We start from the raw sequence: 25,524 nt of genomic DNA on the forward strand, positions 1-25,524 counted from the left end.
TGAAATGGTTTTCAGTGTTTTCCAGCCCTTATACTTTGGGTCAGTACTGCTATTCTTCGCCAGTTTCTATTACAGTAATGGTATGAAACAAATACCTAATCATTGGTCAATAAGTTGTGATCATTTTCTTGACAATAGTACCTTATTAGGAGTTGTATACTGTTCCATTAAAGTGTAAGGACTGGAAAATACTGAAATGCGTCAGCCACCTAAAGCGTTGGAAAACTTGGTCTTCAGGTAAAACCCCGCCTTTATTAAAAGGCTGCACTTTGCTAAGTGTTACAAATTTATATTTTCTAGACGTCTAGTTCAATCGTTTATTTGTATTGTGCGAAATATATTTTTATAAATTGAGACCATTTATGTCATTAAGTAATAATGCAATCTTGAAAACATTCCAGATTTTCATTATTAAATAGAAACACGAAAAATTCAAATTTGGGAAAACAAGCCTGTCAAAATGACGTTGCCATGGTGATTTCAAGTTACTGGCACAATAACTAATCCTACCAAATTATTGCGAGATAAATTTTCGATAAACGCGCAAAGTTTGGCAGCGTTTGGTTGAATCTTGAAAAAGTTATAAGCGTCAAAAGTCAGCGAGGGCCTCAAAAGCCCCCCCCCCCCCCCCGGCCTGAATAGGTTTAAGTGACTGTTTTTCCAGTGATTTTTACTGTACTGTACCCTGCCTTGCAAGTCAAAACAGATAGCTAATTATTAAGCGCCCGATTTTAAGCTTCTCAAGCTTCTCAAGCTTCTTGTTCAAACTGTGTTATAAATCAGACCAGCCTCGTCCCCAGGCCATACCGCGCTATGCGAGTGAGCGGAGGAGGACTGGAACCGAGCGCGATAGCGCGAGGCCTGGCACAAAATGGCAAAAAGTCCCAGTTTAGCGAGAAAAAGTCCCAGATATAGCTCGACGAAAATATACGTTTTTTTGCCAGGAAAAGGAAATATTTCTGGTTCATGAGAAAACTGCATCCCTTTTGAACATTTGTGGACCATCTTAGATGGCGAAGACGACTGTAATGCCGTTTTTTCCTGCCTTGCAGAATGGTATTGGTCGTATTAGAGTTAAGAAAATTATTCTGTTTATCATTTTTTTCGTTCACTACTCGTAGTGATACATGGGTCTACATGTATCTAGACGTTCTTTGTGATAAGCAAATTACGTTCGCCAGGTACTAGTAACTGTGCTAGTTTTATTTAAACCTGAAAGGCGTCGATCTCAATGTTTATAGAGCTAGGGTCGGGATGTTCGACCTTTGTTGTTTACAAATTTATGTGCGAAAACAAAGAAACAAGTCAGCTTACTTGAGAGAAGAGGGCTTATCCCCTGATGCATGTAAGCTTGTCATTGATTATCTGTAAATTTTTATTTCGCTTTTTAGAGAAAAAAAAATGATCTAACTCTCGTAAACCGAAACTTTATTTGATCTTGTTGTAGCCTGTATTTTTCTTGTATACTCTGGCTCATTTCATTAGCGGGAGATGTTAATCCAAATCCTGGGCCATGTTCAGGTAATATATAACAAGTATGCTTCAATCATTTTCGTCAATGCAATGAGCTTATTAAATAAAAATTACAGCTGGTCATGACTTATTGCAGATTCCGAGTGTTAATTGATAACATTTCCATTGTGTAGAACCACTAAATAGCCAACAGTTCTTGTCAGCCCAAAAAGTTTTGGAAATTTATTGCAATTTCCCTCAGTTGCAGAGTTAGCATTTCAGCTGAAGTTTATATATTTTGCTGCCAATTTTTGTCTAGTTTTGACAAATTCACCTGCTGAGATGTCCAAAAAGAAACAGAGCGCACTGCTTTCCTCTTTAGACAAGGTACATACTGCATCATTGTAGACACAGCTCGTTTAACAAAGTATGATTCTTCTGCTATTTTTCCTCGCATGGGTATATTGGCTATTTTTCCCATTCCTTAAACTACCACCTTTTTAACTCCTACTTACAGAGATATTAAACTGAGCTTGACTGACACACACATCCCAGGGGGGGTACTCCGGCTTGTAAATGACGAGGATGATCGAAGGATTTTTTGGGGTTTGAAATTTTCGATTCCGGGATTTTTTTGGGTTGGAAGATTTGGCAAGTATTTTTTTGGGTGGCTTGATTCAAATAGGGGATTTTTTGGGGTATTAAAAACAAAATAAAGTGCCTTGATGCGGCCTTGGCGTATTTATGGTATGATGAATAATCAAACTCGAGCGTTATTGCCCCTCCTGGCAAGTTAGGGATAATTTGACAAGGGATTTTTGGGGGTTGTTATTTTTGGTCTAAGGATTTTTTTGGGTAATGTCGGAAGACTTAGGGATTTTTTTGGGTCCTGAGTTTTGCCTTCATTCGATCATCCCCGTCATTTACAAGTCGGAGTACCCCCCTGGGACACACACACAGTACAGTATAAAAAAGTATTTACATGTGTTCAACTCTTGCAATATATACTAAAACTAGTAGTAATTGGAAATTAGGGGATTGCATTTGGTAGGGTGGGGTGATTTGGGGGGGGGGGGGGGGGGGAGGGAGGAGGCAGGGAAAGCTGGAGGCAAGGAGTGGATAGTATTATCTTATGTTTTCATATTCTCTTGATATTTGAGGTCTGTCCATAGAAAATGTATGACATTGCTCAAGCTGATGAAACCTGATCTGTTTGTACCAACCCATCTTTCTAAAGCATAAGAGAAGAATAAAGCCTTTTGATTGATTGTGCCAAGCGAAGTGGCTAAAGGTCTTTTATGAATCCAAATAGAGTACATCGTATATCTAGAAGATACTCTGGATAATGTTTGTATAGTAACAATATAAATATAACATTAACTAACAGTAACAAACGACTTTTAAACTGAAATGTAGCCATTCTAAACATTTTGATACCAGTCCATTAGGAAAAGTTTTTTGTTTCCTTACAATCATAATCTTGTCAATGCTTAGTGGCCGAAGGGAATTCGGTATGTTATAGAGTCTCACAAGTCTGAAGTTCACAGGAGAGAAATTGAATCTGTTAAGCAGCTGAGTTGACATATCACAACTTGGTATCGTCACCTAGGCGAATTGCAGCGTCTGTTTCCCAGAAAACAAACCACTACACAGATTTCTAATTTTCTGATAAGTAGCTTTAGTCATATATTTTGCTACTGATACTTCGAATAAATAGTTACAACCTCACTTACCTTGGATAAAACTGCGAAAAATATTCGAAATAAGCGAAGGCAAAGGAACAAAGAAAGCACACACGAAAGCACAGTTGAAAGTACTGATGGATTATCAGCTTTGAGCCTTTTATCTTTTCACCGCTGTTGTTGTGTTAGCGAGAAGCAAAAATACTCATCATACAACTTTCGGGAACTTTCCACGAACGACCACTATTCTATCTCCGTTCACCAACAGAGAAGTCGATCGATAGAAACAGCTCCCATCGCCAGTTACAGTTAGTGGAACATATCTTCAAGCTCTTTAGATGGTACAATTTGCTGCGCAAAAAATCGATATTAAATTTTTCTACCTTAAATAAAAAATCTCCAATTACTTCACGAGTTTGCTGGCAGACATGGATGAAGGAATCCCAGCCTAATTCTGACGCGTTTTTAAGTTCTTCAAGAAGTTGACTGAAGTTCAATCGTTGGACAGGCTCCGCCATATTGGATTTGCCGTTTATTGCCAGGCGTCCTAGGCGAACTTTCCCGACAAGCTTGGCGGGTGACGTCACGTCCAAATTCGCCGGGGACGACTGGGGACGAGGCTGAAATCAGACTACTGTCTATTTTCTATACCGTTTTAGTTTTAAACTACTCGTTTGAAGATGAGATATAAGCTAGTTACCGTGCGTAAAAAGCTGTATTGGATCATGCAAATACCGGATTCATTATATAGTGGTTTAAATTTATCTTTAATTTAAAAATTTTCAAATCATTTTGATTTGTGTTGTTCATTGTTTATTATTCGTTATCATAATCAGAAACAAAGGGAAATAGAAATCAAACTGGTTGAAAAATTTCATACCGTGACATTTGTAAGGCATTGACTGTTTAAAGGAAATAAGAATTGTTATAATCTAGTTTATCCGTTTTGTAAACAATGGTTACTTCCATGCCTGTTCTATGCGTTCGGTTTAAAGCTGTTAGAGCGGGAGTACCCAGGTCGAAGAGTAGCCTCTCACGCAGTCGTTTTTAGGGGAGTAAAAAAAGGGGAAAAAACGAGTCAAAGTCCCTGTCTTGTTTTTACGCTTGCCGTTTTTGATGCGCTTCGAAATTCTCCCTAACCAAACGGCTAACAATGTTAAAAAGACAAGATTATATATGATAAGAATATATGACGTTATCCATACATGATTAGGTTTAAGCTGTATTGGATTACGTAGATAAAATCCAGTACATTTTGTTGTTTTCAGCAACATAAACTAAAATTGCAGCATATTCCATTTAATCAGTTTGGTGAGCATTGTTTACTTAACCCAACTTGGTCGGCAACTAAACCTTTTTTGCTAAAAATATGAGGTCTGTCAGTGCAAATAATTAAAAAGGATTTAAAGTGTGACTATTGCTGAAATGTTTTTGTTTTTGAATTGCAATTGACAGGTTTCTTGGCTGGTGTCTGATTAAAATTGTTCCAGCTACACGCTGAGCAGAAAAATATATGTAGCAACATGTGTAATGAAAAACAATAGTTGTTTGGAACAGAAACTAATGAAATTTCCTTGGGATGCAAATGTATTTAAATCATATTAAAAATTGAAATAAACTTTCTTTTGTCTTTCTTCGTTTGAGGTTTGAAGTAACAAATATGTGTCTCAAAAAAAACGTTTTCGTAATTTCGCTGACGACTCACTGAACATTGCCTTCATTGATTTCTTAAAAACTTGAGTTTGTAGCTGCTCTCTAAACAAATCCGACAGTTTGTAAGGTGGGTATTCTTAAATGTCGTTAAAAAAACACAAAATCGATGCGATAAAAATCCATTCTTATTACGTTGTGAATTTTTAAGATACTATCGGTAATTGGCATATGCATCATCGTAAAAATTGGATATAAAGCTATATAAATGTCCTTTTTGTACACTTCTACATTTTCTTTAGATATGCCCATACTAATGACTTCGCGTTCAGTTATTTTTCGTTTTATAGTCCGTTTTATTCGGCTATTCATGCACGGAATAATTTTAACCTGTATACTGAAATAAAAGGAAAGAAAAAGAAGGCCCAATGATGAGTGGGTTAAGTTACTGTAGTTATTGAAGCACTTGGTACAGCTGTAGTTAAGGACGAAAATGACTGGATTACAACTGTACACCGCCAAAAAAAAAAAATGTACACCGCCAGTGGATCCCGATTTCTTCTCGAACCTTCGATTTCTCGAACCTCCCGATAACTCGAAACAAACGTCCTTCCCCTTGGGTTTCACTCGGTCCCTTCACTCAGTCGAGCACTGCAATTTGACACACTACTATTTTGGAACGAATTTCCTTTCCCTTGATGGCTCGAGAAAATCGGGATTCCACAGTGTAGCTTGTGTAGCTTGCGAGTCGTGGTCGGTATTCATTTGAAAACGTTTGTAAAAAATTCCTTTCTTTGCTAAGTGGCTTTCTTTCATGTTTTTAATTACAAATCAAGCCGGAACAACCGAATCCTTTCCTCTTTATTTCTAAGCAAAACTCTTATGACTGATCTGCTTTACTTTGCAGGGGCACATTACTGCTTGCACTGTCTAAGTATCCATGACTACGGAAGTGAAATCGATTGACGATGCTTTTGTTAAGACCTGGAAGGAAAAAGAGAAGGATCCTGGCAAGTCGCCTAATTCTTCTAAATGGAAAAACTTTGCTACCAGTACAACTCTTCATGGCCTGAGATACGTCGCTGAAAGCGGCCGTTCTCTTTCTAAAAGGCTTATCTGGTTAATATTTCTTTGCGCCGCTACAGGTGCTTTTGTGTATCTTTTGTCTGTAAGCCTAAACAAATACATCTCGAGGCCAATAAAAACACTAATATGGCAGGAAACGCCGACGGATGGTTTGATATTTCCCGCCGTGACAATCTGCAATTTAAACATGTTGATGAAATCCAAGCTAGATATCGCTGACGAGGACGAAGAGTTTGAAAAGATGAGACTAAACATAAGTGGATGCAGTGAGACACGTGCAGTTCGTGGAAATCTCACTTGTGGCCAAGCATTGTTATGTGCTTATGCGTGGTTTGGAGAAGCAGTAGTAAAAGGCTGTAATGAAACAATACAGCAAAACATACTTGATGTTTTAAACCGCACGTCAGGTCGTCTGTTTAATGAGGAAGAATTTCTCACACAATATGGGCATGATATGGCTGGCATGTTTGTTCTTTACTGCCGTTTCAATATAGACATTGTTTGTTCTGCTGAAGACTTTGTACCACACCTTACGCAAAATGGCATCTGTTTCACTTTCAACTCTGGTCGTAAAAGCAAGTTGCTTCGTACAATATTTGAAGGGCCCGATCTCGGGCTTAACGTTCTTCTCAATGCCCAAACAAACGAAAGCATTTACGGTCAATTTTCAACTGGATTTAAAGTAATTGTGCACGATCAGGAGACGTTTGTTAACCGGCATTCTGGATTTAACATTCTTCCTGGTACTCATGCGTCAGTAGCGGTTAAGTTAAGAAAGGTAGGTTGTTGACAAGGTAAAGATTGCTGCAGTAAAGTAGCGATTGTCAGATATACCTGAACACAGAATATGAAGAAGTTTAACATTAATAACTTATTATTCTTTCAAACTGAGACAAGGCAAAACAAGACCAAGAAAATCGAGACAAATGAATCTTGATGTGGAAGAAGCCCATTCCTTTGAACTACGGTAAAGGTGGTAAAGGCCGTCTTTGCCAAACCTTTGAGATACCTTTGATTGTGACAAAGGCCGTCTTGGTCAAAGGTATTACGCTTTTAACGCCAATCAAAGCTTTGACAAAGGAACAGTGAAATGTGATTTGACTTGGGTCAAAGATACCTTTGTCTCGCGTCAAAATCTATTGCTAACTTTGACGCGCTTCAATTCTCTGTCAAAGGCATATCAAAGGACTTGCTTTCCTTTGACATCTGTGTCAAACATAGTCATCCATATTTTCTCACCTTTGACGCGAGTCAAAAGTGAGCAAGGCCAACTTTTCGTGCCGTGTAATTACTCGGACAATGCTTCCTTCATTCCTGTAAAGCCCTGGGACATTAACCTTTCAGCACCATTCAAAACAGTTACACTGGAAACAAATATTCAATATAGAAAAGAGACTGTAAAGAGATAGCAACAGCTCAGCTGCTCCAAGTTAAAACTGACTAACACGAACATTGTTCCTTTTTCCCTATCAAACTCTAGCACATCAGACTTCCAGCACCATTCAAGACAAAATGCCGACAAGAGAAGTTGCCAGGGATTGGTACCTACACGAAAGACGGCTGCATTTACCAATGTATCGCGAATAAGACCATAGCTCAATGCGGCTGCCGTCCTATTGGATTGCCAGGTAACATTGTTCTATCTCTTGTCAGTGTGCAGATTTATAACGCTAAAATGTCTTCGAAATTTGTACATGTTATCATGAGTATTGATTTATTCCGATTGTTCAGATGAATAAACATTTATCTATGCTAACCTTGAATAACTTTCTGGCTTCCAAGTCGTTTAATCACTCGTTACGTTGCGGTATATGAGAAAGCTGACTTACTCGTTTTCTGACAAAAACCAACCGACTCTTAAAAAAAAACGTGTGCGCGTAATTTACATGCTGTAACTCTTATATTTTTTTTCCACTCATAGATCCAAAGAGTTTACCTCTGTGCTCTTTACAAGAAATAGGATGTGTCGAAAATTCTCGAAGTAAGAATTCATTTTGGTAACAAAACAACAATGACAATGAAATAGAATAAGAAGATTAATAAGTAGTAGCAGTAGCAGTAGCAGTAGCAGTAGCAGTAGCAGTAGCAGTAGCAGTAGCAGTAGCAGTAGCAGTAGCAGTAGCAGTAGCAGTAGCAGTAGCAGTAGCAGTAGCAGTAGCAGTAGCAGTAGCAGAAGCAGAAGCAGTAGCAGTAGCAGTAGTAGTAGCTACGCACGCGCACGAGTCATCACACCTAGCAGGAACGTTCTCAAATAGATCACATTCAGCAACCAGTTACAATGCACGCAGTTGTTGCTTATTGAATAAATGTTGTATCACAAAAGAAATCAAAAAATCTTGTATCGCATTTCTGCGCTGCTGTGTGTTGGGCAACTCGCCAATGACGTAACATTGTGTCATGTTTTTACTTTTTAGGAGAAGTTAACTTGACAGCGTGCTCCTGCAGCAACGCATGCTCAGAACTGGAGTATGAATCACGTGTTTCGTATTCCAAATTCCCGGATAACTCGATAATTGAAATTTTGCATCACTACTATGGGAAAAGAGAAAGTGACAAGTATATGAGGTATGTTGTGAAAGCACACAGAGTAGCTCAGGTTAATTCTTGGAAGTTTTTGTAGTAATACTCTTGCACTGTGACGTCTCCTATTAATTTTTAACGTGTCGATCTCAGACCAATTACAGTACGTTATTCTCACAAACACATGTTAAGGGATGGAAAAAGATTAAGGCAACACCTTCTCAATCATGCCGCCTGTTTCTGCTCTTGTCGCGAGTATGAATACTCATCATTCAATGCTAATCAAAGATTTATTGACTGATGTTTTCCTTTTCCCTTTTTTCCTGTAAATATTTGTGTAATGTATTGTAAATTGATGTAAATAAATGCTGTTAATAAAAAAAAAAGTCGACCACGAACCAAAAAAAAAAAAAGATTTATTGTCTGTTGAAGGTTAGCAAATTTAAATAACTGCACAATTGACTCCAATGTCCGGGAAAAGGTAAATATAAATCAAATTACTTAATTTAATCCCAATCAATATGAACAAAGCAAAGAAATCAGTCCTTGTAGTGAAATCCATACTAGCCGTATGCCGTCATTGTTACGGTTTGAGTTACCTTTTTGCCATTTATAATTGTATATTGCTTACTTTTCTTGCTTAGATAGCATATTTAATTTTCGTGCTTGGGTAACATATATCGTAGTGCATGATTTTCGCCCACCTATGGTAATAAATAATTTTTTGTAGGGATAACTACGTCTTTCTTCAAATTGGATTTCAACATTTGGCCTACGAAAAGCGCGAAGATGTTTCTAGTTATGGCACAGAGAGCCTCTTTGGTAAGTCAGTTAGGCAGATGGGAAGATGAGGTGACCTGTGTATACTATGCCGTACTGATTTTAACAGAGCTGCGACCTTCAGATCGAAATACGAGTACGAGATTGACCACGTCATACCTGAATCTCGAAGGTCCTTTATTTTGAACTTGGAAACTTCATATTTAAATTGTATTGCTCAACTATTCCCTTTTCCCATAAAAAGTGTTAAAATGCCGTAAAATGTTTTAGAATTGGTACCTCTTAATTAAGGACGAAAAAGAATTGGAGCCACACCCACCAGACGAGATTTTAATACATTTCAAAGACATTTTTCACACTTTCTGACCAGCACACCTGTCATTTTTTCAAAGGAGATCCCGGAGATAACTATTATCCACTGGTCAAAGCTCATTTGTTTCTCTTTTTTTTCGTTTCAGGGGAGTTTGGTGGCAACATGGGCTTGTTTCTTGGGTGCAGTTTACTGACGATCTGTGAGTTCATCGAATTTCTGTGGGAAGTTTTAATGTCCAGAATAAGGAAACGCTCCGTGGAAATAACACAGACTCCCAACAGCAACACTTAAACATTCATTCTGATGTTAGCATGCAATGCTGCTATCGAGGCCAATTTCTCTTACAACGAAGCAAGAAAACAAGGCATTCCTCAAGCAGACTATCACCAGGCATTTTTTTAGAGGTGGCCGAAGAAATATGAAAAACTACAAAGTAATGGTCACGGTCCAATATAAATCTTCAACACTGTATACCTCATTTGCTTAAACCGGGAAGCAATCGAAATGAAATCTTCTTTTGTTGCTAAAGAGACCGAGAACTCTCATTATTGATTGCACTGTCGCACTAAAGTATGTTTTTCTTACATTCTAATGAAAGTGTATTGGTGTAAAAGAATGTTGTTATTTATGCAAAAAGAGTTAATTAATTCAAAATGACTATCTTTTCGCTGATCTGTTAACACGAAACGTGAAACTGCAAGGCTGAGCGAACTGCGTAGAAAACTGAATGCGGCAGAGACATGATAGAGACCAATCCGAGAGTCAGAAATGTTAGTTAGTGAAAAAATTATCTTGCGTTCTTGAACATCAGAAGATGTCGTATGGCAGAGCAGTTTTCACTCGAGTGTCGAAAGTAATTCGCTTTGAACTACTACACTTAGCGATTGGTTTAAAAACTCCCGCCACTTTCTCAGCCAATCAGAAGTACAACCAAAACCAATCAAGACTTGCTTGCGCAAGTTTTTCCTTGATTCCTGCCGCCTGCACGCATTTCCTTCGAGTTTTGATTGGTTCACCGGATTATTTGCGTCCTTTGTGAATGGCCAGAGTGATTACTTTGGCTTAACGACACTCAATTAAAAACAGCTCCGAATGGTTGAGTATTAAATCGCACTCACTTTTAATTAGTTACCGTGGACACGGGACGTTTTTTCGTGCTTGCGGCAAAGTACTTTCAAATCCATTATAATTTAAATCCAGCAAGGCCACATTATAACTCAATGGATACCGAAATGCAATAAAAGTGTCTGAAAGAAGTACAAAATAGTTGTACACGTGAGCTCTCGATCGACCTTTTTGTTTTACTGGGGACACTGATGTGGGTGGAATGAGTTTCGACCACCCGCCATTTTCATGCAGCATCACCGGTTATTACCCGCCGTTTTCTGTCAATGCCCCTTTGCGTGCACTGAGTTTCCACTATTCCAATTAAAGAAACGATAGCGCCATTGATTAAGATTACTGTTACTGTTTTGAAACGACTCCAGCGCTCACGTAGGCTATTTGTTGGCACAAATATCGTTTACAGTTTTCAGTTGTAGACCATTTACATGAAAAAAAAAAAAAAATACCAGCATGGAAATATTTAAGTACACTATTTGTACCCAAAAAGATGACTGTGAAGTAATTACTTTAAATACTTAAGAGATCTGTTATTTTTCAAAACACGCAAAATAGAAATTATACAATGTCGCTCGATGACGTATAATTTATACTCTCCTGGAGAAGAATTCCTGATCTATTCAGTACTAAGGTATGTTTCGTATCCTTTTCTATCTAAAAGTCTACCTAAGGGCTTCGTTTGAGAGCATAGAAATATCTAATTACATTATTTGTAACCAAAAAGATGACCGTGAAGTAGTCACTTTAAATAATTAAGAAATCTATATTTAACAAAACACGCAAAATAGAAATTATGATACAATTAATGTTGCTCAATGATACAATTTATACTCTGGAGAAGAATTCCTGATCAGTGCAGTAGTAGGGCTATGTTTTGTACACTTTTCTATCTAAAAGTCTACCTTTATTAAGATTTTCGTTTGAGAGCTAATAAGGTCGTTGTTTGTTGGCTTGTTTTTTTTTTTTTGGCTTGCATTCCTTGTTGATTAAATTTGCTCCAGTCACACGCTGGGCGACAAAGGAAACGTAGAGCTTGAAAATACTTGGAAAAATTGTAGGAACTTTGGGCACATTTCAAAACGAACTTACAAAATAAGTGGCCGCTTGTTAACAAATATGAGGTAAGGGTACAATAAAGTGCTTTCCATTTTTAAATTGATAGGCGTCTTATTTGGTACCTAATTAAAACTACCTCAGTCGTATGCCTTGTAACAAAAGAAATGTAGCACCCGGTGTTAAGTGCCAAACAATGGTTGGTTGGATGACAAAATGGATTTAACGTTCCTTGAAAGCCAAATGGCTTTAAATATTAAAATTGAAAAATACCTCTCTTTGCCTAGTGTGCTTAGAAGTTGCCGTGAGACAAGTGCGTACGAAAACGAATCTTGTATTAACACACAATTTCGTCAGCGACGCACTTTGAGAAAGACAACTGTTTCCATCCTTTGGTGATTCGAATACCTCCAGACAATGTTCCCTTAAAATACTGTAAGTTAAATTCGTCGATTAAGAAGGTGGGTAAAACTTGTTTTTGAAGTTTAATTCACAGCTTGGATTATAGTAGATTACCGAATTTGAACCCCGGTACCTACCGGTAACTTGAACGACTGAAAGTCGTTTCTCTTTCCTAAGTCGAACACTGCAATTTTACCTGTGATTTCTCTAACTCCCCGTTTAAATTTCGTTTCCCTTGGAAATTTCGAGAATCGGGAATCCACTGTACATGTATTATAATTTTTGCAAGTTCAGTAGACTGAAAGAAAGATTGAACTGTAACTGGAAGACTAATGTGTCCGACAATGACCATGATTTTAGGGACCTTCCGAAACCACGACGGCGACACTGAAGACAACGTCGACTAAAAAAGTGAATTTATATTTTACTCAAGATTTTCGCAACTATCCTAATTTATTTGGTGCGTTTATCGGTTTCCGAACAAATAACTAGCTAAATTATAAGTGCAGTATAAAATTCAAACTAGAAACAAGAAAAATTCGCCGTCGTAGTTCACGTTCTCCAGACTACACAGAATTTGGTCATTTCACGTTGTTGTTTCGCAGAGGAGGACTAAAAATGTACCAAGATGGACAACGGACGTGCAGAGCTATTGTACTTCTCATTATACCGTTTGTTTGGCGACGTTCTCGTTGCCGTCGCCGTCGTGGTTTTGTAAGGTCACTAAATTAAGGCAAAGGAACACCAGTAAAAATTTTCTTGAGACATTCACAAGGCTCGAGACTAACATTTTTGCTGGCTAGCCTATTGGCTAGTGACAACTTTGATTTCACTAGCCAAAACCAATTTCCTTCTAGCCAGAATTTTTAAGTTAACTTAGGTTTGGTCAGAGGTACCCGTACTTTGCCGTTTTCACTGGCTCTGTTATTAGTATCTTTAGGGTTAATTTTAGGTTACTTTTTGGTGATTTCAGCTTGTCCACAGTCTTTGATAATTTTATACGTACATGTACATGTGAGTTTCGTTCTCTGTGGGGTCGATTTCGATGTTTGGTTTTCTTCCAAACAAATTCCTGAAATTTTAACTATCCATTTTGCCTAGTGAAAGCCCAGAACCTACTTGCCAAAACTGCATTTCTACTAGCCTGTGGCTAGCTGGCTACCGTTAGTTTTGTGCCCTGATTCACAGCCACCCCGTCTTTGACAGCGCAAAAAAGGGCTTTTATTTTGTACCCAATAGTCATTTTTCTATGCAAAAATGGCAGTCGTTTTTAGCAGACAATACGACGTTCATTTTGCGCCCAATTATGGTTGTTTTTCAATACATAATCACAAGAAGCAAAAAATATAACCCAGATCAGAAGAAACTGCAACTCCGGCCAACGATAATTGATTGAAGCAAACTAAAGCTAAAAGCGTTTCTCAAGTCTCGACTCTATTCAAGCAAGGAATTCGTTTTACGAGATCGTTTTTATAATAAAAGCAATTCTTTGAAAAAAGAAAAGCAAAGTTGAAAGTAAAAAAATTTTGACTCCTCCTCATTATTTTCGTCGAGGCTTGTTATCTATGGGGGATGAACAAAAACAACCATATTTTTATTTACAGATGTATCGTTGCCATGTTTACCGCACCTTATTAGACCAGCCTCAGGTCCATGTTTTGATCGAGTATTTCACTCTCAAAAAGTAAAAATATAGGGTAAATATGAACAAATTTGAACGAAATTCCGCCAGTCAGTTAAGTCATTCTTGTAGTTAATAAAATTTACTTTTAAAATATTTTGAGTTATGTGAACAATAAAAACAATGGTTGGGGTCTGTAGACAATTTTGACAAGAACAGTCAGGACAAACAAACTCAGCCTTTTTTGTGATTTTTCCGAAAGCACTTGTTTCCCTAACACTGTCGCTTTCGCTGTCTTATCACTTAGAAAGCGATACTTCAAAGTTTGAAAGATTTTTTTTGTATTCTTTCAGAGAGAGCTGCTTGAAAGTAGTACTACCATGTTGACACAAGTACAACCGATCAACTCTTCTACTGATCCTTCGAACGAAATAGTAGGGTCTGAAAAATCATCATTTTTTTCCAAATGGAAAGGTTTTGCGTCAGACACCACTCTCCATGGAATAAGATACGTCGTCCAGAGCGGGCTTTCCATTCCTAGGCGAGTTACATGGTTGATATTACTTTGCGCTTCTGCCAGTGCCTATTTTTATTATTCAACCACGAGCTTAGAAAAATTCATGTCGCGACCAATAAAAACAGTAATTACACAAGAGACGCCAACCGGAGGATTAAAGTTTCCCGCTGTGACAATCTGCAATTTAAACATGTTTATGAAAACCGAGATAGACATGGCTGACGATGATGAAAACTTTGAAATGATGGGACTGAATATAAGTGGATGCAGTGAGACACGTGCAGTTCGTGGAAATCTTACTTGTGGTCAAGCATTATTGTGTGCCTATAGCATGTTTGGTTCTGCTCTGGTAGATAACTGTAATACTACAACTCGACAGAACATAGTAAACGTCCTTAACCGCACATCGGAACGTGTGTTTAAAGAAGAACAGTTTCTTGCCAAATATGGTCATGACCTGGCTGGCATGACTTTTATTTTGTGTAGTTTCTCTTTAGAGCAAGAATGCTCTGAAAATGACTTTGTTCCCACCCTTACAACAAAAGGCATTTGTTACACATTTAACTCTGGCAGTAATAACTCCAGATTGTTCTACTCGGAATTTGAAGGTGCCGATTTTGGCCTCAATATTTTTCTCGATGTTCAAACAAATGAGAGCACTTATGGTCGGTATTCAAACGGATTTCGAGTGGTTGTGCACGATCAAAAGACTTTTGTCAACCGAAATTCTGGATTTAGCATCCTTCCTGGTACTCATGCGTCGGTTGCGGTCAAGTTAATACAGGTTAGATTCTTCGTCTGGTAACGGTTCCCAGCACTTTCCACCACTTTTACGTTGACGGGCGAATCCTACCACTGTAGCCCACTTGCAAAAAGAGTGGGAGCCTGGGGCGAGGGTAGACGCGCGCTGAGTTGTGGGATCTTCAACGCTCGCTTCGTCTGTTTCGGTGTTCGAGACAACTTTCCTCCTATTGCTATCGATATTTATAATAACTGTTAAAGGAATCCCAGTATTTTTAATGCCCCCACATTTTTCTTTCCTCCAGGAATAAAATCGATGGAAGATGATTCCTGCTCAGCTTAACGCCATTTTCAAAATGTTCAGAACAGACCCGCGCGTTTTCGGAAAAAAACTATCCTTGCACAGCAAGCGATGATATTGTTGTCGACTGCTTTTTTTTTCTCTTGGAACTCTGTAAAACGTCACGTCAGAAGAATTGTTTGACTTGTTTGTGCACAAGGGCACACAACAACCCACGCCTTTTGGCATCTTTCAAACCTTTCGTGATCGGGCATATTTCTTTTGTTTACAATTTCGTGCGTACGCAATAAACGATCCCACAACTCAGCGCGCGTCTACCCTTGCCCCAGGCCACCACTCTTTTTGCAAGTGGGCTATTGTATATAGCATCAGTTGATGTTATAATAATGGTATCAAATAAATGCCCAATCATTGGAAGATAAGTTGTAGTAAAGTTTGTGATGTTAACTAAGTCTGCCATAACAACAGAAGAACCTGTAAAAACACCATTAATTTTCAAAAGTTTTAAAGGTAGCTCTGACATCGATTCGTTGAATTTGTTGTCAACGGTAAATCCTAACATACTGATCAAAAGTCGATAATGAAAAGTGGGGGTACATGAAATGGGCATTTTAAAACTAGGTTGCCTCAAGGTTATCATTACCCAAAAATAAAACGTAGAGGTTACAGAGTTCGTTTTCGAGTTATTAGCCCCATAAGGCCAAAAATAAGGCTGTTTTGACAGATTACATTGTTGCTGTGGTAACGAATAATGGCAGGAAAACATGAACAATTTTAATTAACAATGATTAGGCGTTCGTTTGAAACCGTTATTGTAGCATCAACTGATCAAAAGTGGACGTACTGACCCATCAAACTAATGGAGCTGGAAAGTACTGGAAACCGTTGCCAACCACTTTAACACGAGGTATGGTTTTGTTCAATAGAAACGTCGAGAAAATTGAGTATTTTGACATTAGATGATGTATTTCTAAAGTTTTAATTGCTTTAACAGCCATTGAGTCTAGGCCATGTGACCATTCTAGACAAGCATGGTTGATTAAAATCGCCTTAAGCGGTCATTGTATAATTGCAACGTTGTTAGAATAGCCTCGCACCAGGACGTGGGGGTGATGAAGACGTGTTGTCGTTGCGTGAAGAGGTCCGCCATTTTTGTAACGTCGTTTACAAGCCGTTACACTAATGGCGGCGGTACAATCAACAAAATGGCCTCTAGGGAAGTTCTGGAAGATGCATTTAACACAACGGCTTACCTTGCAGTTAAAGATGGCGAAGGCAACATTGAATCGACTAGCGAATAATTAATTTCGACAAGCACAGGAGAACAGGAGAACTTTTAGTGCCTAGAAAACGAACGCAAACGAGTCGTCCACAAGATCGGCAAACTGGAAAAAAGGAGTCCGAGCTAATCAGTGAGGGACGAAGCGAGGGAATCGGCGCGCGAAGAGAGCGTTGGAGACGGTATCGGAGACAGAAAGCAGAAAGGACGTTTTAAGGGAAGGTCGGCGACGCCGACGAGAATGAATTTAATGAGGCCCGGAAATTTTTCGAATAGTGGCAACAACAAGGACCACGGACTTCCAGGCGTTTTTGGACCAATTTGAGGTCTTTGCGATTAAAAATGGCTTACAACTATGGTTGCATTGGTTACAGCAAAGGCGGCAACCAAAGCAGTGATTAATGCTTTCCCTTCAAGTGGTGTTCAAGGAAACTATTATATAAGCCTCCCCAGTGCAGCAAGGCAATGCAAGGGGTAGAAGATGTTGGTAATTATAAGTGGCGGTAGCTTTGGGGGTATCTGCCATATGGCCCGTCGAACACTTGGCCTTTTATGTCAGGTATTAGCTCAAGTACTTTTTTGGAGAAATGATCATCCCGATGTGATATATCTTTTATTTATGAGTAGATTATGTACAGTCTCAGCGTTAATTAATCATTTTACATAATGGATTTCCCTGACATAAGGTGTTCACAACTAACTCTTTTTTTTTTTTTTCAAATCGCCTTTAGCACACAAGACTTCAAGCACCCTTTAAAACAAACTGCAGCAGTCAGGACCAATTGCCAGAATTTGGTAAATATACGAAGGACGCTTGTGTGTATCAATGTTACGCAAATGTGGTCTCGAATTTTTGTGGATGCCATTCCGGGGCAAGTTTTCCAAGTGAGTAGTTTAGATAATAAGTAATTTTTGTTTTTCTTTATTAACTTTATTATCGTGTCAAACTGTAGTAGCTGAGTGGAAAAGTCCTCTTTACTAATTGTGGACACCTAACCTGCCTAACTAAAAACGTAATTAATATATATAAATTGCAAAATATTAAACAAAAAAACCTAATTACAACTATTAACTAAGCTAAAAAACTGTACAAATCATGGTTAATACTACCTCCCTTAAATATATTAGACCACCACGCCCCCCCCCCACCCCCAATCCCCCCCCCCCGGAATATGGGGTATAGTGACATCTTAGCATCATGAGAGTTTCGTTACTTAGAATTTAGAGACCGCGAAAAGATGTCTTTGCAGCTTATTAGCAACTGGTATTGGTATATTATAAGCCCCCGTCTGAGATATTAGACCACTTGGCCGCTCTCTCCTCCCCCCTTCCTCCCGTTTCTTCATTTAGCCAGCCTGTTGTTATTTGCATTGTAAGAAGCTGTTTTTGTTAGTTGTCTTTTTTTTGCGAGGACAATAAAATTATAAAAAAAAGAACTTCGCCACCCCCCCAAAAAACTGCTTATATCAGTCGAAAGAGACGTGAACATTTAGATGGAGAGGGTCACTGGGAGTTTGTCAGCACCTGGTTTGCTGACAACGTTTGCACGCCCATCCCCCGCCCGCTCTACTAAGTGTCTCCCACTCCGACGGATCGGAATGTCTTAACAGAATTAATGAAAATTAAAGATTAAGATAGAAATATGTATTTGTAGTTTATATTATGGTTTATTTCCCGCAATCGTGTATTTGTAGATGTGAAGCAGTTGCCTGTGTGTTCTTTTCAAGACTATGGATGCATGGAGCGGGCTAGAAGTAAGAAAAAAGATATTTTTCTATTATCAATTTTACGATGTGTGTGTATTGTTGAAATAATCTTATTGCTCTGAGTGCGGCAATTTTGAAACCCACCTCAATTCATTGGTGAGTCATAGAACAACGAGGAACGTTTCTTCTCGCATTTCTCTTATGTTCGCAATCTTGAATTTCAAAAATAATAAATAATGATAATATTAATAATAAGATTATTATTTGCGCATTTAAAATTCTCGATGCGCTCACATGATCAAAAAGAAGAGAACGACATAAGTTCAAAATGATTTTAAATACAGAAATTCAGTTTAAGTTATAGATAGTTAAAAATACAGACTTTCAAATTGTCCTTAAATTAGCCTCTATAATTACTGTAATGAGTATGCCCAATTTGTTAAAGTGTTGCGGCTAAATTAAGTAGAAAAAAAAAAAAAACAATGCAACCAATTGACTTAGAACTAAAATTGATCGAAGACAAACCTTTAAATTTGATTACAGATACCGTTGTCAGAAACCGGTTGCGTGAAAAAACGTCAAAATTGGTGAACACACTACAAATTTACTTCAGTTCAGTTTTGGAAGAGCTAACCAAGTTGGGTGAAACTTGTTTGAATAGTTCTGTAATTACACATCATACAAGTTAAGGAGCGCCTCAAAAGAGCGCCCCAAAAGCCCCCCACCCGCCACCCTCCCGAATAAATAAAATTAATAGTCTAACTAAGGTTAATTATAAGTGGTGTTACATGTCGCTGTATAATAACTACTTCAGCGAGTTATTTTGTTTAAAACTTTCAGAAACCGTCAACCTGACAGAGTGTCCATGCAACAACGCGTGCTCAGAATTGGAGTATGAATCACGTGTTTCGTATTCCAAATTCCCGGATATTACGATAATCAAAATATTGCGTAACGTCTTTGAAAAAGACGTCAGTTCCAGCTACATGCAGTAAGTGTCTTTAAAACGGTTATTTTATCAATTGAAAAACTAATGACGTCACTTTTCGTGACACCACCAAATATAATTCTTACAAGGGTTGGAATAACTTTGATTCGGACTTTTTTTTATTCCTGTTTTACTTATGTAGGGAAATTAGTTCTCAACATAAATATGTGGAATTGCTAACACGGACACAGTACTTTAATTTCTTCATTAAGAGTAACTCTTTAGAGAAATACACATCGTCATTCTATATGTGAAAATTCAATGGCAAACCAAACTCTACTACATTATTTGTAGCTGTTCAAACACATGTACAATTTTATGGAAGTGTCTTACTAATTTGATGACAATATCCTTAAGCGTTGGAAATCATTTTATAGTTTTCCTTACTTTAGGGATTGGACTGTGAAAGGCGGGGAGGAGGGTTGTTGTTTTTAGCTTTTGTTTCTGTCGTTGCATCTATCCGCCTTTGTCCTGTGTTTAAATCATTCATATCAAGTGTTGATAGGTTGTTTGAACAATGTTTCTCCGCTTACGACTTACATTTAAAACATGAACTTAATTTAATTTTTTTTCTATTAACACCATTCCCTGTACACACTACGCAGAGAAAACTTCGTATTTCTCCAAGTGGGTTTTGAGCATATGGAATACGAAAAGCACCAAGAATTTCCTAGCTATGGACCAGAGAGCCTTTTTGGTGAGTGAAATACCCACAACTTTTAGCTAACGATTGGCATAAAATTGTGCTGCATGAAACGATTAAAAGGAAAAATGCATACGATACACCGATACTACCACCATTTATAAGAACGTGCCTCTCGTGGTCGCGTCGCATTAACTTCTTTAACTTATATTTTTGCTCGTTTACCAAACTTTGCACATCACCTTGGAATGTTGCCATAATCATTCCAATTGCAAACATCTGTCACAATGTCAAATAATCACACCTGATGACTTCAAAAAATGTCATACAAAGTTTATAATTTCATGTCACCAAATATCACATTTGAAAGGACATGCCTAGGGAACTATTATACTGAAAACCCTTCCTCGCTATTCAAAATATTACTTGAGTTAGTATAACAATTTAAAGAAAATTCAGTGTTCTTCCCCAGAACATTATATTGTTTGTCTATAAACAGCCCCCTTAGTTGATTTTTGTTTTAATTTGGTAAAATAAAGAACTTAATGACTCTAATACCCGTTGAATTTTAAATTTTTAGTTCTCGCCTTTAAAACGGTTATTTTATCGATTGAAAAACTGATGACGTCACTTTTCGTGATGTCCCAAAATATGTGTAAGGAAATTAGTTCTCAAAATATGTGGAATTGCTAACACGGAAACTGTAATTCAATTGCAATACGTTAATAGGATATTAAATAATTATTTTAAATGTGTTGGAGTGCCGGTAGTAGGCAATACTGCCGATACACCAAATCCCCTCGGATATACACACTGTTAAAGGAAATTTGGGAGGGTTCCCGCGGGGCAAAGAAAAATCTCTGACCCCGGCGGGATTTGAACCCACGACCTCCGGATTAGATCTACGGACGCTCTACCGACTGAGCTACGAGGCCAGTACGGGAGCAGGTCGGGGTAATTTAGGTAGTGAGTCGCGGTAAGTATACAAGTGATAGGGATATAGATAGGACCGCGTGGCACCCGTGTAAATGAGGATATTAAATAATTATTTTAAATGTGTTGGAGGGCCAGTAGTAGGCAATACTGCCGATACACCAAATCCCCTCGGATATACACCCTGTTAAAGGAAATTTGGGAGGGTTCCCGCGGGGCAAAGAAAAATCTCTGACCCCGACGGGATTTGAACCCACGACCTCCGGATTAGATCTACGGACGCTCTACCGACTGAGCTACGAGGCCAGTACGGGAGCAGGTCGGGGTAATTTAGGTAGTGAGTCGCGGTAAGTATACAAGTGATAGGGATATAGATAGGACCGCGTGGCACCCGTGTAAATAGGATATTAAATAATTAATATTAATTAATACAAGTGATAGGGATATAGATAGGACCGCGTGGCACCCGTGTAAATAGGATATTAAATAATTAATATTAATTAATATTAATTATTTAATATCCTATTTACACGGGTGCCACGCGGTCCTATCTATATCCCTATCACTTGTATACTTACCGCGACTCACTACCTAAATTACCCCGACCTGCTCCCGTACTGGCCTCGTAGCTCAGTCGGTAGAGCGTCCGTAGATCTAATCCGGAGGTCGTGGGTTCAAATCCCGTCGGGGTCAGAGATTTTTCTTTGCCCCGCGGGAACCCTCCCAAATTTCCTTTAACAGGGTGTATATCCGAGGGGATTTGGTGTATCGGCAGTATTGCCTACTACCGGCACTCCAACACATTTAAAATAATTATTTAATATCCTCATTTACACGGGTGCTACGCGGTCCTATCTATATCCCTATCACTTGTATACTTACCGCGACTCACTACCTAAATTACCCCGACCTGCTCCCGTACTGGCCTCGTAGCTCAGTCGGTAGAGCGTCCGTAGATCTAATCCGGAGGTCGTGGGTTCAAATCCCGCCGGGGTCAGAGATTTTTCTTTGCCCCGCGGGAACCCTCCCAAATTTCCTTTAACAGGGTGTATATCCGAGGGGATTTGGTGTATCGGCAGTATTGCCTACTACCGGCACTCCAACACATTTAAAATAATTATTTAATATCCTCATTTACACGGGTGCCACGCGGTCCTATCTATATCCCTATCACTTGTATACTTACCGCGACTCACTACCTAAATTACCCCGACCTGCTCCCGTACTGGCCTCGTAGCTCAGTCGGTAGAGCGTCCGTAGATCTAATCCGGAGGTCGTGGGTTCAAATCCCGCCGGGGTCAGAGATTTTTCTTTGCCCCGCGGGAACCCTCCCAAATTTCCTTTAACAGGGTGTATATCCGAGGGGATTTGGTGTATCGGCAGTATTGCCTACTACCGGCACTCCAACACATTTAAAATAATTATTTAATATCCTATTTACACGGGTGCCACGCGGTCCTATCTATATCCCTATCACTTGCAATACGTTAATCCCGGGGGTTACTCGTTTTTGCCCGAAAATTTTCTAAAATTCGAAATGTTATATCTCATTTAATATTATTATGGCATCCATCGCCTCCTCCCATCCCCTCTGTACGTCCCCTCTGTACGTCCAATGGTCTCTTTCTGTGAGTCACTGACATACAAACTCGGATGCTAGATGTTAAACGGCTACTTTGCTGCCTTTCCCAAGGGATCAAAAAGTAAAGATCCATCTAACCACTGGTAGACTAGGAGAAATGTTTAACGTTGCGAATGCACCAACTTTATCTCGCCACTGAAATTAGTGTTTAGCCCATATATCTCTAAAACAAAAATGTTTCTATTATTTCTTTCAGGTGAGCTTGGTGGTAACATGGGCTTGTTTCTTGGATGCAGTTTGCTGACGATCTGGGAATTCATCGACTTTCTATGGGAAGTTGTTACGTCCAAGATAAAGAAGCGTTCCACGAATATAAACACCGAACCTAATAACGGCTATCAGTAACCAACTCTGATGTCAAGAGACATCTCATCGCTACGTGCAATTATGTCTTATCGTATCAGTTAACAGAGTGTTTAAGGAGATTTTGTCACAGAAGGGGCATACTTTACATGATGGCGCTTGTTAAATTTATTTAGCGCTTAAAGGAGCTGTGTATTAGGTTAAAGGAAACTTCAAAATAATGGTTTTCTAAAGTATTAAAACACCAACGGAGTATTACAAATTCAAAAGTAAGGCTGGTCACGACTGGCTAAGAGTTAGACAGATCATGAACGACAAACTTGAAACAAATGGCCTTTTTCCAAGATGCATTATCGGTGACGTAGCTCCTTTAAATTGAAGACAAAATAAGAAAGCGCTGAATAACTTAACAACAGAAACTTAAAAATGTGGTAAGAATTAAAGTTTTGTCAATTAAGCGAAAATGTATAAAAAGGTCAAGAATAAGGCGATGATGTGTATGATGCAGAACAAAAGACAAGATGGTGTGACCTTAACTATAATTTCGTGGCATGTATAGCTCTCTTTTTTTAATAATTTAGCTGTAAGAAGATAAGTGCTTTGCTTTTTGGAGATGTGCGTGTTTCCTTAACGATTCTGTGAAAGCAAGTTTTATCATGATATGACTAACATGTGCAAGCTCAAGGAAATCACTTTATTAGTGAAGTGCATTAACATTGCTTTAATGCCCGCCGCAGGGTGATTGTGCAGCTTTAATTAATTTTAACAGCTGTAGAACCTACTGTGTTACAGGAATGTTGGCACCAGCAAGTAAGATAACTACCAAGGGGGTATACGCTACAACAAAGAAACAAGCAAGTAAACAAACAAAAGAAAAAAACAGAAAGTGGAGTCAAGGATGAGAGAGAGTCCAGTAGCTTTTCTGCCCTAATATGCTCGGTTGGAATTAATCTTGTATCCTGTGTTCCGTGTCCAAGAGTTGAATAAAACACTTTGCGTACGTAATATGACGGTAGCTCATGAAAAGTAAGTAAGTATAGAAGTTTATACTTGGAACATTTCGATTATCACAGTAGATGATATTAGTGAATGCATGTTAGGTTCAGGCCAAACATCGAACTTCACATGAGTCGAACCTAATGCAAATGACCCAAAGGTATTGTTTTTGGTCATTTGCATTAGGTTCGACTCATGTGAAGTTCGACGTTTGGCCTGGGCCTTCGAAATTTGGCAGAAAGTTTCACATGTAATTAATAAAAGTATCAAATGGAAAATATTTGTGTGAGTTTTATACTTTAAGACCGCGCATTACCCTTGAAATCGTTATGCATGTATTTGTTTTTAAAATAACCTCCCACATTCAAAGCACTCTGCCCTTAAGCTGAAACATTTCATAAGCGCCTGGACGCTAAATCGAATTTGTAACGTACTGTTAAAAAGTCTGGCCTGCAGTTTTAGTTTGTTAGTGTTTATTTTTGCAAGGATTTTTACTTTGCAAAAGGTATAAACATCGCCTCGTATAATTAACAACAACTACAACAAAAAGTCTTCAAAGTAAATCTTGCCTTCAAAGCAAAAATTTTAACTTTACGGTACGAATTATCACTTTGTTAATAGCTGACCATAAGAAGACTTAATAGACACATTAATGAGTCAATTAACGGGTTGCATTGGAACTTATAGGCTGCAAATATTAACTTTGAACTGTGTACGGAACATGTTAATTCTCGTATAGCTTCAAAATCAATGAAAAGACTCTCGCAATTCTCGGACAATCAAATCCTCTTTCCAGGAAAGTGATCCAATGTTTTTGTATTGCAGAAAAAAATTTTAGCCAGTTCTCTGTAAACTGCAACGGCGGTGTTTAATTCCTATCTGAGCGAAGGGAAAATGGGCGAACTCTGAACTTGAGATCATATAACGAGATAAATGTGACGACACTTGTGGGGGAAATTAGACTCAAATCGGGCACTCGCTTGCAAAGAAGAGCCGTTACACTCTTGGGTACCGGGATATACCCATCAACTGGACGGACGGCAAAAGCAACAACTGAGCTTGGTTCCAACAGCAGTTTATTCTAACTTAGGTTGTAACCCTCGATGTAGTCCAAAAAGCATAACAAGTGCGCTTGTTTATATAAGATTTGTACATGCGTGTATTGTTAACCGAGTATAATAAGTGTGCTAACAATAAGATATGTAAGGTAATTACAACAGAACACAAGGTCATTTAAGGATAGCGCAACCTAATAAAAATTCAAACTTAACTCCAGAGTTTATTGTCGCTTGGCGGAGAAGGTTCCAACTACAAAAAAAAAAACACTAAAATAAAACTACCGAACGAAATTAAAACTAGTTAATAGCTCATAAATTTTGAAGTGCTAACAAGCGGTTTCTTGCCGGCCGATCGCACCTCTAATAAATTAAGTAACCAAACGTTATAATCAAAGGAACTGGATGTGTCAGCAAATGTATTCACGGTTAAAATACGAAGAGTCAGCAACCAACAGGTTGTTAATTAATCCTATTCAAGTGAACAGCAGAGGCGAGATCGCCACGAGACTTATTTAGTAAAAAAATCCAAAAACTACATCAAATACTGACAAAATGTCACACTTTTTAGCAAAGCGGCAAGCGGGGAACCTCTTAATAATTTAAAAGCTACGGTAATTAACCAAACATTTGTTATTACCAGAACTTTATAACACAAAAACATCGGAAGTAAAAAGGAACAATCTTTTAATTATTTTAACTTAAGCCTTTTCGTAATTTCGGATATAACATGAACAAA

General features: G+C 38.4%; 2 protein-coding genes and 3 non-coding genes across 5 annotated transcripts; 4 read left to right on the top strand and 1 right to left on the bottom strand.

Moving 5' to 3' along the window:
* Positions 1 to 4,786: 4,786 nt before the first annotated feature.
* Positions 4,787 to 10,865, top strand: LOC144633671 (acid-sensing ion channel 1A-like). Its single transcript, XM_078492520.1, has 7 exons — positions 4,787 to 4,914; positions 5,692 to 6,648; positions 7,351 to 7,498; positions 7,792 to 7,851; positions 8,285 to 8,435; positions 9,121 to 9,212; positions 9,629 to 10,865. The coding sequence occupies exons 2-7, from the start codon at positions 5,725 to 5,727 to the stop codon at positions 9,772 to 9,774; spliced, it is 1,521 nt and encodes a 506-aa protein (XP_078348646.1). The 5' UTR covers positions 4,787 to 4,914; positions 5,692 to 5,724; the 3' UTR covers positions 9,775 to 10,865.
* A 1,103-nt stretch (positions 10,866 to 11,968) lies between these two features.
* Positions 11,969 to 23,739, top strand: LOC144633669 (acid-sensing ion channel 2-like). The gene is made up of 7 exons (XM_078492518.1): positions 11,969 to 12,119; positions 14,035 to 14,982; positions 17,251 to 17,404; positions 18,214 to 18,273; positions 19,066 to 19,216; positions 19,819 to 19,910; positions 22,628 to 23,739. Exons 2-7 carry the CDS (start codon positions 14,062 to 14,064, stop codon positions 22,774 to 22,776), a joined length of 1,527 nt encoding a protein of 508 aa, XP_078348644.1. The 5' UTR covers positions 11,969 to 12,119; positions 14,035 to 14,061; the 3' UTR covers positions 22,777 to 23,739.
* On the bottom strand, positions 20,718 to 20,791 carry Trnar-ucu (transfer RNA arginine (anticodon UCU)). Its single transcript has one exon. It is a non-coding gene; the product is annotated as a tRNA-Arg (tRNA).
* On the top strand, positions 21,713 to 21,786 carry Trnar-ucu (transfer RNA arginine (anticodon UCU)). The gene has a single exon. It is a non-coding gene; the product is annotated as a tRNA-Arg (tRNA).
* Positions 22,017 to 22,090, top strand: Trnar-ucu (transfer RNA arginine (anticodon UCU)). Its single transcript has one exon. It is a non-coding gene; the product is annotated as a tRNA-Arg (tRNA).
* Positions 23,740 to 25,524: the final 1,785 nt, after the last annotated feature.

Source organism: Oculina patagonica, chromosome 12 (assembly GCF_052425735.1).
Source record: "Oculina patagonica isolate OP01 chromosome 12, crgOcupat, whole genome shotgun sequence".
Lineage (NCBI taxonomy): Eukaryota > Metazoa > Cnidaria > Anthozoa > Scleractinia > Oculinidae > Oculina > Oculina patagonica.